Here is a 14,957-nt window from a genome sequence, read left to right as displayed (position 1 = left end):
CACAGATGAAGTTCCGGTTGGCGCTTCTGAAACGGGTCTCTCCAAGGTAGGCGGTGAACTGCTTTCCCTAGCGGTGTCATTTGTATCACTCCTTTCCCCCCACCCACAGATAGATGCAGAAGCTCGTGGCATCCTTGCCAACTTTGAAGCGTTCCACGTTTTTCCATCATCAAGTTGGAAAGACGATTGCCCCTGCTTTCTTATCACTTTTCTTGGGCGGCTAAAAGCCAGGACACCTTTAAAAGCAGTTGTTTGTCTGCGTACTCGTACAAGGTCACCAACATTCACTTTGGTTTCCCTTGCGGCCCTGCGAGCGTCTGTGTATAGTTTACTGGATTGCTGCTTTTGCTTCACCCGCTCGCGTAGGCGGTGGAGCTCTGAAGTAGGGTCGGTTGCAAATATTGCTGACGGATACCCAACGACATCGAGCCGAGTCCTTGGCAGACGTCCATGCAGGAGAAGTGCTGGAGCAACTGCAGTTGTGGCATGCGGCGTACAATGGTAAATGCCCAAGTATTCTGTTACCGTTTGGCGTAAGGGACGCTGCTCGAGTGTAGCCACTTGAACAAAGCTTTTAAAAACTCTGTTGAACCGTTCTACCTGTCCGTTTGCTTGCGGGTAGTATACGGACGAATGCCGCAAGCGGATGTCGCGATCCTGCAGAAAAGCTTGGAACTCTCGAGATGCAAACTGTGGCCCGTTATCGCAAACAATTTCCTCTGGGTAACCTTCACGTGCGAACACTGACACCAAGAAGCCTGTTACTGTGCGTGTTGTGGCTTGGTTGCAAAAGTATACTTCGGGCCACTTAGAAAAGTAGTCGACCAGCGTGATCGCATATCGACAATCGTGTGGTGCTCTCTCAAATGGGCCAACAATGTCCATGCCAAGCTTTAGCCACGGTTCCTTTGGTAAGGGGACCGGGTTCAATGGTGCAGCCATAACCTTCGTGCTCTTGTCCGCTGCCTGGCATATACTACACGTTTGAATAGCTAGCTCGACTTGCCTGTCCATGGCTGGCTACCAAAATTTTTCTCGCAGACGTGCTTTCGTTCGTACAATTCCAGGGTGAGCCTCATGAGCAGCGGTAATTATCCGCGCTGTAAGTGATGCGGGAACCACAAGGCGTTCGCCACGCAAAATCAAATCGTCCATCACTGACAGTTCATCGCGAAGTTTGAAGAAAGGTTGAAGCTCACCCCGGCAGAGATTTTTGCGCAGGCCAGGACGATTCAATGTAGGCCTTGGTTCGTTGCAGTGTGCTGTCTTCCGACTGCGCCTGTTCAAACTCTTCCCTGGTAATGCAAGAAGATATAAGGGCAACTGATACAGTTTCATCTGGTAAAGTCTCTTCTTCCTGAGGAGGTGACGCAGGGAGACGAGAGAGCGCATCTGCTACTCGATTTTGCGAACCCTTCCGGTACTTTACTGTATAGTTGTACTGCAGTAGGCGCTCCGCCCACCGTGCTATCCGCAAAGGACGCCTTCCTGGCCCTTGAGTAGACAGCAATGCGACCAAGGCTTGATGGTCAGTAAGCAACGTGAAATGGCGTCCCCACAAGTAAACATGCCACTTCTCGCACGCCCAAACACACGCAAGCGCTTCGCGTTCTCCTACTGAATATCTCCTCTCTGCAGCTGAAAGCGCTCGAGAAGCAAAGGCGACAGTGTGTAGTTTCTCTCCCTCCACCTGTTGGAGAACCGCTCCTAGCCCACAGTCTGAAGCATCAGTGGAAACAACAACTGGAAGAGATGCATCGAACATCCGCAGAACTATGTTGGACGCAAGTGCCTCTTTGATCTTTTGAAAACTGGAGTCTACTTCGCCAGACCAAACAAATGGTTGCCCCTTTCGAAGCAGAACGCGCATCGGTTCAACCATATCGGCAAAGTTGGGAACGAACCTAGAGTAGTATTCGACCAGTCCCAGGAACGATCGAAGGCTGGCTGTATTGGTGGGTGCCGGTGTATCCTTGATGGAAGCAACCTTTTCCTCCAGCGGAACAATACCACTTGCTGTGATCCTGTGACCCAAAAATGAAAGTTCCTGCGTATCGAAGATACATTTGCTGTTCAGTTTGAGTCCTGCCTCTTTAATGCGTTGAAGTACTGCTGCAAGGTTATCTATGTGTTCCTGCCGGCCCCGCCCGAAGACTATAATGTTATCTATATAGAAGAGCACGCCCTTACATCCTTGCAGGACTTTGGACATCATACTCTGAAATGCAGAAGGCGCGGAAGCCAGTCCGAAGCACACTCGTTTAAAACGAAAGAGGCCTTCGTGAGTTATAAATGCGGTCAAATCGCGACTTGCAGGGTGAAGCATGACCTGGTGGTAAGCTGATGCGAGGTCTAGCTTAGAAAAATTTGTAGCCCCCACTAAACTATGCAATAGCTCTTCTGTATGAGGAAGGGGAAAGCTGTCTATTACGACAGCTTTGTTTGCTTGTCGAAGGTCTACACAGAGGCGAATACCTCCCTCTTTCTTCTTAACGACCACAATGGGTGACACCCATTCAGATGCCTCCACCCTCTCTATCACGTCCAGATTTTCCAACCGATGGAGCTCTTCCGAGACCAATGGTCGTAGCGAGAGCGGAAGGCGCCGAAGTTTGGATTGCACTGGCTGCACCGTGGATCGCGTTTTGACGTGATGCACAAAACCTTTCGTGAGGCCAAGGCCTGGATCGAAAAGAGATCCAAACTCGCCAACTAATTCCTTTGGGAGGTTAATATCCTGCACGGCTTTCGTCGGGTCAGGGCGCTGTTCCCTTCGAGAATTACAAGTTAGCGTCGTTTCAAGGCATTGCAGAGATGACCCATCAATCTGTAGACCGAGGGCCTTGATGGCATCGATACCCAAAAGTGAGGTGCCTTGTTCTACGACGTAGAAAAGAAGGCTTGTTGTGCTAGCTTTGTACGTAACGTCAGCGAAGAAACAGCCACGAACCGGAATTGGCTGTTTTGAATAGTCCAGTAACCGAACAGTCGGGGCCAAAAGTACTTGGCCTTCCCAATACTGCTTAAAAAGATCGTGTGCAACAATGGAAACTGACGACCCAGAATCTACAAGGAAAGTTATGTCCGCACGGCCAATCAAAACTGTGACGTGAACAGCGGAGCGAGCGGCCGTCGTCACAGCCAGAATGCTCAAAACTTCCTCGCTCGGAGAGTCTTGGCTGTCTACCTCACGCACCGGAGCGGAGCCTCGTTTCTGGCAAACAGAGCGGAAGTGACCCATGACACCGCAATGGTGACAACGCTTGCTTTTGGCTGGACAGCGAACTGATGCTGCATTGTGCTGGGATGAACCGCACCGGTAACAATGAGACTGGCGGTTGTGCGACCGCTTCGAGCTCTCGTCGGATTCTGATGTACGCGTAGGCGTATTTCCACGAGTATTTATGCGTCCAACATCTACAGAAGGAAATCCTTGCAGATCATTGTACGCCTGCTCAAACTACCTTGCCAGTAGTACTGCTCTAGCGAACGAGAGAGACGATCCTTCAAGCAGAAGACGCTCGCGCAAGCTCCGAGACGAAATACCAGCAACGAACTGGTCACGCAGCGAATCTTCTTCGACAGGAAAAGAGCATGTAGCAGAAAGCTCCCGCAATGCAGTGATGTACTCATTCACTGATTCACCAGCTTGCTGAACTTGCCTACTGAAACGATGCCGTTCGGCAACAACATTGCTTGTTGCCGAAAAATGAGCGTGCAGAGCGGCGACTGCAATATCGTACGACGATACTTCAGGCCTTGTGTCGCCTGTGCCCTTGCTATCTTCCGACGTTTTATCAGTAGCAGTTTGCTCACCGAGCTTGACGTTGTCCAACGATGGAAGTGGTAATGTATAAAATATGCGCTGACCTTCTACGCCGAGGCTGTGAAGAAGTAGTGCTTTGCGACGATCCGGCGTGCAGTCAGAGGCCCCCGAAGCAAGCAGGTAGTTCTCGAAAATGCGGAACCATTGCGGCCACGCAACAGCAGGTCGACCAGGCACAGGCAGGAACGGGAGCGGCGGCGCGAGTCCAGAAATGCTCATGGCGCCGGAAAGCAAGCGGCGAAAGTCACGCCCCCCGAAATGGTCCGACCCTCGTCGCCAATGTTGCAGCGGCGGATGCCGCCCAAGTACACGAACCGCTAGCAACCAAACAATCCCCATTTATTGCCACATACAGTCATATATATACACATAGCAACACTGGTGCCTCTGGAGGCAGGTGATCCCCAAACCGGAACCGAAAGCACATATACAACACTTAATAGCTAACGTCGAAGTAGCTAGGTCTAGCGTTGCCGCAGTGCTGGCTACGGCTGCCAGAGAAACTGCATGCGAGAGCGCCGGTTCGAGGCGGCGAGGTAATCAAAACGGCAGCGGTGGTGGCTTTGATTAATGCCGTTTCAGACCTGCGGTCAGGGCAAAAAGACCAGATAATCGGACGGCGAAGGGTTCTTGCGTCCGAAATTTCAGACGTTCCGATACATTGACTATATTGGGTACGTGGTGGTGCCGCGAAGCCGTCCAAATTATCACGCATCCAGAAAGTCGGTCATTGACTGTACACTGGAAACTCCTCCAGCCGACGACAGGGCGTCAAAGACGATTTATTACGATTCCTATCTATTACTCGAGCCAGCATTACCGCGACTTTCGACCCTTTCAACAAGATTACCACTAATTTTCCATAATAGAGGCGCAAATTCCCTGAGTTCTCCCTGAGTTTTTCCAGACTACTCAAAATCCCTGAGAATTTCCAGTTTTCCCGGTTGGTAGACACCCTGTGTAAGGAATGAAGCAACTGCGTGACCATTGGTTACGATTGCTCGGTGCGACCCCTATAATGGAACCCCATTTTGCCTGGCCTGTGCACATGGTTATGTCACACTTCTGTTCACAACACGCTGCTACGTGCCAGGAAATGGACGAGTCGGTCGATTATGACAGTGCTCCTTCTATTTGATGTTCAGTTAGCCGTGGATGAGGAAGTCATTGGTATGGTCCAGATTTTATTGGTGGCTCCTTTAAGCATATTGCCCTTACGAAGTTCTCTTTGTCACTTTCGGAGTCTGCAACAACCTGACACACTCGCTGCAGCGACGACTGCGGCTGCTACTAGCATCCCACCAGGCTAGAAGGGAGGCCCAGGAATCCCGTGACAGTGTCCGAGCAATCGCAGAGACGTCAGAGGGGTTTGTTTCCTTTTCTTTTTGGACCAGTTCATGAATAGCCGGTTGTCTCATTCTTTTTCTTGACTTAGGCGCCAGGAAGGTGTCCACAAATATACCAGCGTGACGATCTGCTGTACATCATGACAGTGCCGCAGCACTTTCGATCGAACGTGACGTAAGGGGGAACGTGGGTCCTAAAACTTTTTTCTTATTTTTGGGTGAATCTTTAACAAACTCCACTGTCTGGGGTAATTTTTTGTGCTGATTTCAGATCTGTAATTAGATTTTTGATAGCTGTAGCAGTTCATAAAATGTTGAGGTCAGAAGTCAAACTAATTTCAAACTAGTTATGAGGCTTTTCGATGATTCCTTCTTGCTTTACCAAAAACTAAATGCATGACACCAGTGCTAAAGAACTACTGTAGGGGGTGATGCTATTTTTATTCATTTGGAAGCATTTTACGGACAAGAAAACAATTTTGCATTTATTATGAACATTTTTTTCTAGTTAGCATTGAGCACTATACCTGAATGTAATTTTCATGACGGTGCAAGAGTAATCAAAATAGCATCACCCCCAACATCATTTTAATACGAATAAAATGATACCACCCTTGTCATTCTTGGCCAAAAACAACCCAGACAAAACACCTGTAAGGCTGAGTACGGTGTGGAAAAACACCGAACTGAAATAAACGCATTTGAAGTTTCAAAGAAATGTAGTTTTCGCTGAAATGAATCTACAGAAATACAAATGGCACCGTTTTGAAGCTCTATGTTTTGTTAGAATGGCCATACTAAATGTGTGACTGCACACTCTCAAAATATAATAGCACACTGGCCACTGAACTAGCACAAGAAACTTTATTAGGCACCATTCTCTACAAAGAGCATGGCGCCTGGGTTTCAAACTGAGGTGCAGAACTCTGTGTGGGCATGAATATAGTTCCAGTGTTGTACCTGCAGGCTGCCTGATTGATAGCAGTCTCCAAAACAATCAGTGAGGCATTTTTTTCATTTTGTAGAATTGACCATGTTACTGAATGAAGACTCGGAGTGTAGTAGCCTTCCAAGTCATCTTCACCTAACAATGCCTTTGAAACTTAGGATCAGAGAGCCAGTTATAGATATGCAGCTGCTAGGTGCTTTCCAGAATTGTTCTTTTGTATGATGCCTCGATCACTTCTGAAGCCAGATGTTGTGACAGCCCAACGGGCCTAGTGAACAGAGCTCATGATGAGGTTTTCTTTATGAAAGGGTGGGTGTGGGGGGGGGGGGGGTTGATGTATATTCTTACGAGCTATCGTGACAATATGATCATAGAGTGAACGCGCAATATGCTTGGTTGCGGGTCCGAGGTGCCAACGCGCGAAATGCCTTGCCGCAGATACAAGGAATCGACGCTCGATGTGCTTAGTCACACAGTAAATGCCTAGCCGCGCAGTCCGAGGAGTCGACACTCGATGCGCTTATTCGCGCAGTCTGAGGTGCTGACGCGCGAAATGCCTAGACGCGGGCTCGAGGAGTCGACACTCGATGTTCTCGCAGTCGGAGGCGCCGATGCACAAAATGATTAGGTGAGGGTCCGAGAAGCGCGATGTGCATGATCGCATGTGCGATCATCGCACATCACGCGTATTCATCGCGCGATCATCGCACATCGCGCGGATTGCATGTGCGATGTGCTTCATCACGAATTCCGAAACACCGAGTGCTGAAAGGCTTAGCCGCATGTCCGAGGATTCTGCGCGTGAATCTAGGTCGCGAAGTCCGCATCGCCGATACTTGGAAGGCTTAGCCGCGAGTCTGAAACGCCCACAAGCATAGGAATCGGCCACGCTACTGCGATAACCGCGTAGCACCCGTTTTGACACGTCGAGATTATGGCGAGTGGAGACGTTCAGACTCGCGATGCGCAAAGAGCCGAGCAGACAACGCGAGCACCGGACCAATGGCGAACCGTGCTGGAGTCACGTGGTGGGTGCGGCCAATCGCAGACTCCGGCATGACCTTCAATCATTTGCTTTTTGTGCGCTTGTTACTGTATGGAGGATATCGCTGAAGCGACAAATTCGAAGACGGAGAAATGCGCTTTCCAACGAGACCAAGATGGCAGCGCTCGGGCGCGCCGTTCCGGAGATATTGTGGCGTGAAAAATGCTGTTTCTTGATTTCCACGAAATTTTTCGCCACCTTGGCTGATAAAACAATCTTTTAGAGCACTTCTACGCGGTTTATATGGATTATATTTTGGAGTCGGATATAAAAGGAGTTATAGAAACTGAAAATGTGATTTTCAAAAAAACATTTTTGTTTTGCCATTTTTCGCGATGCAAAACCCGCGTCCCCCCTTAAGACGTCTAACATTGAGTCGTTGGGCGCCTTTGGCACTAGCGGACTCTGCAGTGTAGTTGGCAGAAAATAGCTCTGTTGGTCGACGAAGGTGAGCCTTTGGTCAAGAAATCGGTGCAGTCGCATACGACCGGGTCAGGTTTATGAGGTCTTTGACGGAGTAGTAGTGCTCGCGTGGGTCTGTTCAAAACTGGGGTGGCTGCTAGCAGCGATCTGTTTCAATGGTAACGTAGTCATTTGTGCGATTGTGTTTGTAGCAGCTTGTGTCCTTTTTGTGGTTGCGCATGGTCTCAGAAGGCCTTGACTCTGTCGTCGATATGTTGTACCCATGCTTGTGGTTCCGAACACTGCTTCGCCAGTGTTGACCGTTCTCCTCGCTGCGGTGGCAAGATCAAATGCGGTAGCAATTTTTTCACTTGTATTTCTGATGGCCACGGGACAGACTCCGAATCTGCCACACTGTTCGCACAATGTAGGGCGAGTGAACAGGTGTGTATGAATCATTGGCTAACTTGACTAGTACCATTTGGCTGGTCACTGACATCTGTTCCCTGCAAGTTGCATGATGTGGAGATTGAGGTGCCTTCCCGTGCCTCATCCCCCAGCTCCCGCGCTGTGTTTTTCTTGATCTCCGGGAACCGCCACCGTAACAGCAACATGGCTGACACAGCTAGTGTGCCGAAGCTAATTTTCTGCGCAAACTATGCTTCTCCCACCCAGGGTCGCTTCACCACGTGAACTAGTGTGGCCAAGATGCGCCCCAATCGGCCTCCCTAGTGGCGGTCCCCGGGCGCCCTCTCCACCTGAGCTCTCTTCCGCGGAGAGCTTCATTGCCATTGAAGAGGCTCACAGGCCCACAACGAGGTAGTAACAAGGACCTTTGCTCCCGCAATTTCTCGTTTTCGTGCTTGGTGGACCGCTTCCCAGTTGGCCCTAGCGCAGCGGCCATGCAAACTCGATCAGTCTTGGGATGAGCCTTTGCCCATAAGCGCAGTGACTGTCACACTGTGCTGTATCTCGGTTGAATAAACCCTTGCTTGTTGGCAATCTGGCTCTGGAGCCTTGTCTGCACCGTGTCAGAGTCGATGAACCCTGCCCAAGCGCCTTTTTGCATTGCGGAGTGGAGCAGCATCATGCCCTTCCCAGACCATCGGTCGTAGGGTGAGCCTCGTGCAAACACACTTCCGCATAACTACTGCCGAACTCTGCTTCGGCATGTCATAAATAACGGCCCCTTTACGGCCATCGTTCCTGCTTGATCCCCCAGCCACGTACTTTATGTCCATCGACGCGGATAACACTTACAGCATGAGGTACATACCTTCTGCTTTCAGCCACTGGGAGCAATCCCTTCTTTGGACAGCGCTTTCGTCATGTCGATCGCCTGGATGTGTACCCTAGTCCTTGCCATACCACTTTCGGATTTCCACAGCTCTTTGAGGCGCCTGTAGAGCAGATGCTTACTAGCCCCTCCAGCCTGCTGTTCCCGCTCGCTGGCACCTTTTCGTCCCGAGCACAGTTCAGTACCCCAAGTACCGTATCGGAGCCACCCTGCATGAGTGCTGGCATTAACTCGCTCACCGGCCTCCCTTTGTCTCAAGCACCTTTCTCTGACGAATTCGCCGTGGACCAGACAGAGTCGCGTGTCACTATGAGCGACGTTACAGCAGTGTGATGTACATACGCACACTTGTGAGATATAGGTCAATTCTCCAGCTGGGAGCGCAAAGCCAGCGAGAAGGGCAAACGGCGTTCGGTTTGAAATTTCAGCTCTTTCTGCGGCACACAGCAATATAATACTTAGCAGACACGATCACTAGCGCGCATTGTATAGACGGTGCTTGTCAGCTCAAAATGACCACATCTGGTGAGGGGCCCTTAACATTTTGGACCCAGCCATCACTAAGTTGAAAATCCTCAATGTTCGTCTGAAGTGCTACGGTTTCTCCCTTTTGATTTAAAACATCACCAGACACCAGCACTTGCATGGTGATCATGGCTTTCAGTCACATCAGAATAGCTTCAAGTTTTGAGTGGGCACCTTGGCAGACATTCTTCTGTCGGGATCCAGAAGATTTCTCAGCGGCTTCCAAAATGTTCACCGTGTTGTTTATGTAGTCTGATATTGTCTGCTTCGAGATTTCTAATTCTTTTGCGACGTCCGATTGCGACAGGTCACTTTGCCCTTTTCTGATAATGGTGGGCTTCTTTTCCTTCGCCAATATGCTAAAATTTTCTCGCATCAAAGCCTTTATCGAGTTGACGGTAGACAACGAAGGCAGTGTCGGCGCCATTGTTAACAAATGGCGACGAAACGATTGAAGAGAATCGGTTGTTGAAGCAGCTAAGCCAAGCATCACAGTATGCAGCTGAAGAAAACCACAATGCACATGAGACGCGATACAAAGAGTACCACTGGTCAAACGCAACTTACGAGTCCCGACAGCAATGACAGCACAAAGGCTTGCGGGAGAGTGCATCAAGCAGTGCTTATGGAGGCTGCACCTGAAATGGTAGCTCTGAATAGGCATGCGCAACGCTGCTTTGAGACTGCGGTAAAAGAAAATTACAGCGATGTTGTTTCCATTTTCGGTAGCTTTGACCTTGCGATCATGAGAAAAATTCAGAAAAATGAAACGAGAACAGTTTGAAACATGCAAAATTTTGCTCGTTATAAGCATATAGAGCACGTGGCCATAATATGGCAGAGTCCAAATATTCGGGCGGGCCCAGAAAATAGCGTGTTAAAAAAAATTGGTCAGTAATTGTATCATTATTGTGCTGTGAAAAAGAACATATTCGAATTCCACTTTGTGCTCATAAACATGTTGTAAACCATTTTGAAAATCTTACGCTTCAACAGCATGCACCTGAATTGCCAAGGAGAGGTTGGGCTTTGGTCAGTTGTCGCAAAATAACTAGCACAATCTTCCTGTGTCTGTCATGTAGTATACTGTGAAACAAAATAAAGTTTTCTTGTTTGTAGTTGTCAAAGTGGAGAAAGGATCATAGTTTTTGTCATTATTGTGGCAAACATGACACATTTGTAAACTCTGTCCATACACAAGTTGTGCAAAAATAACATGTCAGGGGTTTATAAGTGCATTTGAAAACAATGTGATAAAATGGGTGGAAGTGCAAAACAAGATTGTGGCAGTGCGCCGTTTGGTTTCTATGAATAAAAAGTAAAACAGAGCAACTGCCGATTTCCACTGGAAGCTTTGTTGTGCAATGGCTACCCTGTTGACAGTGAACTTGAAGACACAGCGATAGAATTCTTTTGTGAGCACCGTGCACGAGTTCTCCTGATGACAGCAGATTCAATTCATTACAGAGGCATTTGAATTGCTCACTAGTGCCTCATTTAACAAAGGGAGAAGGCTTCACTTTTCGCATCAGCAAAGGTGGATAGCACATTGTAACAAGTATGCTGAGGAAGAATAACTATCCACTGGCACAAACAGGTGGTACAAAAGAGTTCCCGTCAGCCACTGCAGGCTGCAAATATGGCACAAAAAACCTGAAGCTGCTATTGACGGGAGAGGACTAAAACCATCTCAAGATGCGTACAGGTCGTCTGAAGCGATTGCTGGCGTGCAACTCAGGAGCCCAGTGCATGCTGCTCATTGCCTGATGGCAGTGTTGTACACGCCTAGTCCTGCTTAGTCATCACCAATGATGTGCTGTGGGATGTCATGACCAAAACCTGTCCCAGGACAAGAATCCTTGCTGTTCCCGACTATTATTTGCCTCCCTCAACGAATGAGCATATTGATGAAATAAGGTATGTTTTATAGTTGACTGCATTAAATAATTTTGTTTTAATTTTATTCACATCAAATCCAGAGGTCAACTTACATTATGCATTGATCTATATTCATGGTCATACACTCGTACACCAATCTATACATAACTAAGAGACTCACTGGGAGCAAGGTTATCATAAAGCAATGTAAGCACTACAACACCAGGACAAGAGGGCTCTAGATTAAGCTCTGCAATCTAAGGTGCTTCAGTGTGCTCAGCAGAGCATTATTTTTGCATTTTGCCTCAATCAGTATACAGACAAGAATAAAAAACCTGTTAATTTGTCATCACAAGCAGAACATCGCACACACTTGAGCAAGTTGTGCCAAGGTAGGCAGACTTGGCCATCTACCACACACACACAAGCAAACAAATGTAAGAGGAGTGCCGGTCACTGCCCACCTGAAGTGGAGCTTAACTGTTCCACAGCCTCCGTAGTCTGCACGCTCCTAGACTCGCTCCCTGGTTTCAATGAGCAGCCGACAGATTTGTCAGCCAGAGGCAAGCTGTGCTGCATGCCAACCTCGACCTGACCAACAACCTTTGAAGGGGCGTGGCGTACCCTTTTGGCAGTGATGCTTTCAGCTAGGCTCATCGCATTTGTGAGGCCTGCAGAAAATAAGTGGGGCGATTGCAGTCCTGTTACAGCATTAAGAGCAAGAGCAAGAGGTAAATACAATAGAATAAATATAGGGGCGTAGCCAAGCAACACAAGATAACCCTTCCGTTTCACTATTCCTGAAGGGCTACAAAGGACAATCCACATTGAATACTTGAAAGCACAGCAACCTCTCTTTTGTGGAAGGCTTACGACAGCAGAACCTATTTGAGACACTCAGCGAATGAGTTTAGGAGAAAATTTATGGCTATAGAAAATTGCAGTGCGAATGTTTGCTGTACCCTATGCACCTACAAAACTTGTTCGCACCGTTTAAAAAAAAAAATTGTTTTTATGTGCCAAAACCGCAATCTGATTACAAGCTACAATGTAGTGGGCAACTCCGGAAATATGAGACACCTGGGGTTCTTTAACATGCACCTAAAACATGGGTGTTTTCGAATTTCGATCCCATCGAAATGCGGCCACCGTGGCCGGGATTCCATCCCACAACCTGTTGTGTAGAAGCCCAACACTATAGCTGCTAAGCAACCACAGTGGGTCTTGAACCATTTCAGGGACCCTTTAAAGAATACGAGGGTGTCGAAATCCGTAGTCTGCCATTACGGCATGCTTCATAACCTGATTGTAGTTTTGACACATACGACCCCATAATTATATTTATGTTCAACACATCTCCCATGATATGATGTGCTATGCGAGGCAATGACAATGCTCAAATTTCCTATAGGTCATGAACAGTGACGTACAACTCCTCAAGAAATGGGTTCCTGTAGTAACGGAGGCTTGACAAAACTTTATCAAAGGTGTGCAATATTAGCAAGAAAGAGTACAAGCCCTACGCTCTTGTTGGTAAGATTGCTGGTAAATTAGAGCGTGAACTTCTGTGAAGAAAATGTGTCGGGACCATAGATGATAACTGTCAATATAAGCGAATGGCCTAAAGGAATGAAAGGGTGAATAAACAAAAGAACAAGCAAATGAGAGAACAAGGAAAAGTGAACGAATGTTTTCGTAGCAAAGTCCGACCACCAACAATTACAGATCTCCAACTAAGAACGAAAATGGTCGAAAGAGCCAAAGAAATTCCCTTCAAAAGATTTCATCGCAGCCACACGTCCATGTCAGTATGAAATGCAGAGTACACCACACTGCTACACATAAAGCCCAGAGCAAGTGGCAAAGTTTCAATAATATACCACCGTAAGAACAATATACGAACAGTTGCCGATCACAACTCAGACAAACACCGAGACATCTAAGCATACCTGCAGGCTTACAGAGCTATTTCTGATGCTGACACAATTTAAGCGATTGTCTCGGCCGACTGGCATTTCATATGCACGAGACCTAATCTATACTAACACTTTCGCCATTACTCAGAGGCATCGCTTGTGGTACAGCAACTGCATTGTACAGATAGACACAGTCTTATGACAATGAGTCAGACATTGAGGATGCAACTGGCAAGTGATATCACTTGCCAGTTGACACAAGATATGCTGAAAAGCAACAGTATTCCCACAGGGAAATTACTCACAGCTGTGGAAGTTCAGTCGCAGTTCGCACCATATTTCTGTATGATTTGTTGTCGCGGGACAGCTCTACACAAATTTTCTGGATTCTTCTACTGTTTCTTTTGTGATGGCAACAGGCACCAAGGGCACTACAGTATTATAGGAGTTCTGGCCTAGACAACTTTATATGCGCATCTAATGCATTTTGGGAACTTCCAACAGATAACTGGTCGGCCTTACTGGCGTAGATCTGAAGATGCCTTGCCACCTGTATGGCACAACAGTGATAGGGAGTCACGCATCACTCAAACGACACTTAATTCAATCTTCCTTTACTGGGGCAGCTCAAGTATTGCAAGCGTCAGCATGCCTTGAACAAGTGGATATACATACCAGATTCTGGACAGAAGCAACCAGCAGCAATCGGCACTTGCAGTTAATTGTTGTCAACGGTGCAAAGATAGGCTAGATCCTGACGGGCACAAATAACAGCAGAAACTGTAACGACAGCAGTAGCACAGTAAAACACATTAGACTAATGACGGTACAACCATACAGGGATGTGTGCCTTGAGCACTTCACCGCGTAACTGTCGCAAAGTGAAAAAATGTGCTCCCCTCGCGCAACAAGGAAAAATGTTTTTAGCTCTAGGCACCACGAGTGTGTAGCGTTCGTGTGGGTGGCTCATAATAGATATACTAAAATCAGCATACAAAATTAAGGCAGACAGACTACCTGTGTAATATACCGCATTAGTGTTATTACAATGTCGACCACAGATGCAAAGCTACGCGTATGAGATATTACAAGGTGGGAGACGTCTATTTAGAAGGCTCGGCACTAAAGTAATGGATGGAGTGAGGCCGCCAGAGCAAAAACAAAATTCTCCTCTTCCCGCGCTCTTTTCCTTCCTCGTGTGTACAAGCGTACCGCTACAACATGAACAAAGAAAGCAACGGACGTAGGTATAATGAGCTGATTCGTGCGCTCATCCATGTTTACCTTTGAAGGTGCTCATAAGCGACAGCAGCAGGGAAGTGAGTTTGTATACCTGCTCGCTAACCACGTGCCGTAAAGCCACCACAACTCCACCACAGAACCACGTGAACTCGTGCACAGGACACTCCATATAAACAAAGCATGGTGTACTAGAGTACGGGTAGTGGGTCGAGGGGGCGCGCGGGCATGCGCGCGCGTGAAGTAAAAAAAAAAACCGGAAAATCTTTGCGGCCGCGAGCCGGCGCTTTGGAGCCTTTCACTGTAGAGTTACTGTATATGCTACCGCAGGTAGCATATACAGTAACACTATTTCACTGTATATGCCAACGTTCTTAGACATACTTCAGTTTCCCAGCTCCCTATGCGAGCCCATTGGCCGACGTGGCCGCAACGAGTGTCACTAAAACTACCGGCGCTGCAGTCGCGTCTTTCGTCGTGCGCCTCGCGTCGTCTGCTTCTGCTGCGACGCGTCGTTTGCAGCAACTGGCCTGC

General features: G+C 48.0%; 1 protein-coding gene across 2 annotated transcripts in view; it reads right to left on the bottom strand.

The window, feature by feature from the left end:
- The window catches only part of LOC126538778 (uncharacterized), a 353,978-nt gene extending 339,285 nt beyond the window's left edge, over positions 1 to 14,693 (bottom strand). The window contains exons 1-3 of one of the 2 annotated variants that reach the window (XM_072289734.1): positions 14,469 to 14,693; positions 13,860 to 13,964; positions 11,733 to 11,939 (exon numbers count right to left, since the gene is read on the bottom strand). In XM_072289734.1, coding sequence (XP_072145835.1) covers positions 11,733 to 11,925 — 193 coding nt within the window. In that variant the 5' untranslated portion in view covers positions 11,926 to 11,939; positions 13,860 to 13,964; positions 14,469 to 14,693. Of the gene's footprint in view, positions 1 to 11,732; positions 11,940 to 13,489; positions 13,567 to 13,859; positions 13,965 to 14,468 lie in introns of those variants that run through there. The other variant, XM_072289735.1, reaches the window with a different exon arrangement.
- Positions 14,694 to 14,957: the final 264 nt, after the last annotated feature.

Source organism: Dermacentor andersoni, chromosome 8 (genome assembly GCF_023375885.2).
Source record: "Dermacentor andersoni chromosome 8, qqDerAnde1_hic_scaffold, whole genome shotgun sequence".
Taxonomy (NCBI): domain Eukaryota; kingdom Metazoa; phylum Arthropoda; class Arachnida; order Ixodida; family Ixodidae; genus Dermacentor; species Dermacentor andersoni.
The sequence above is the reverse complement of the archived record's forward strand: the minus strand, read 5'-3'. Positions and strand labels throughout refer to the sequence as shown.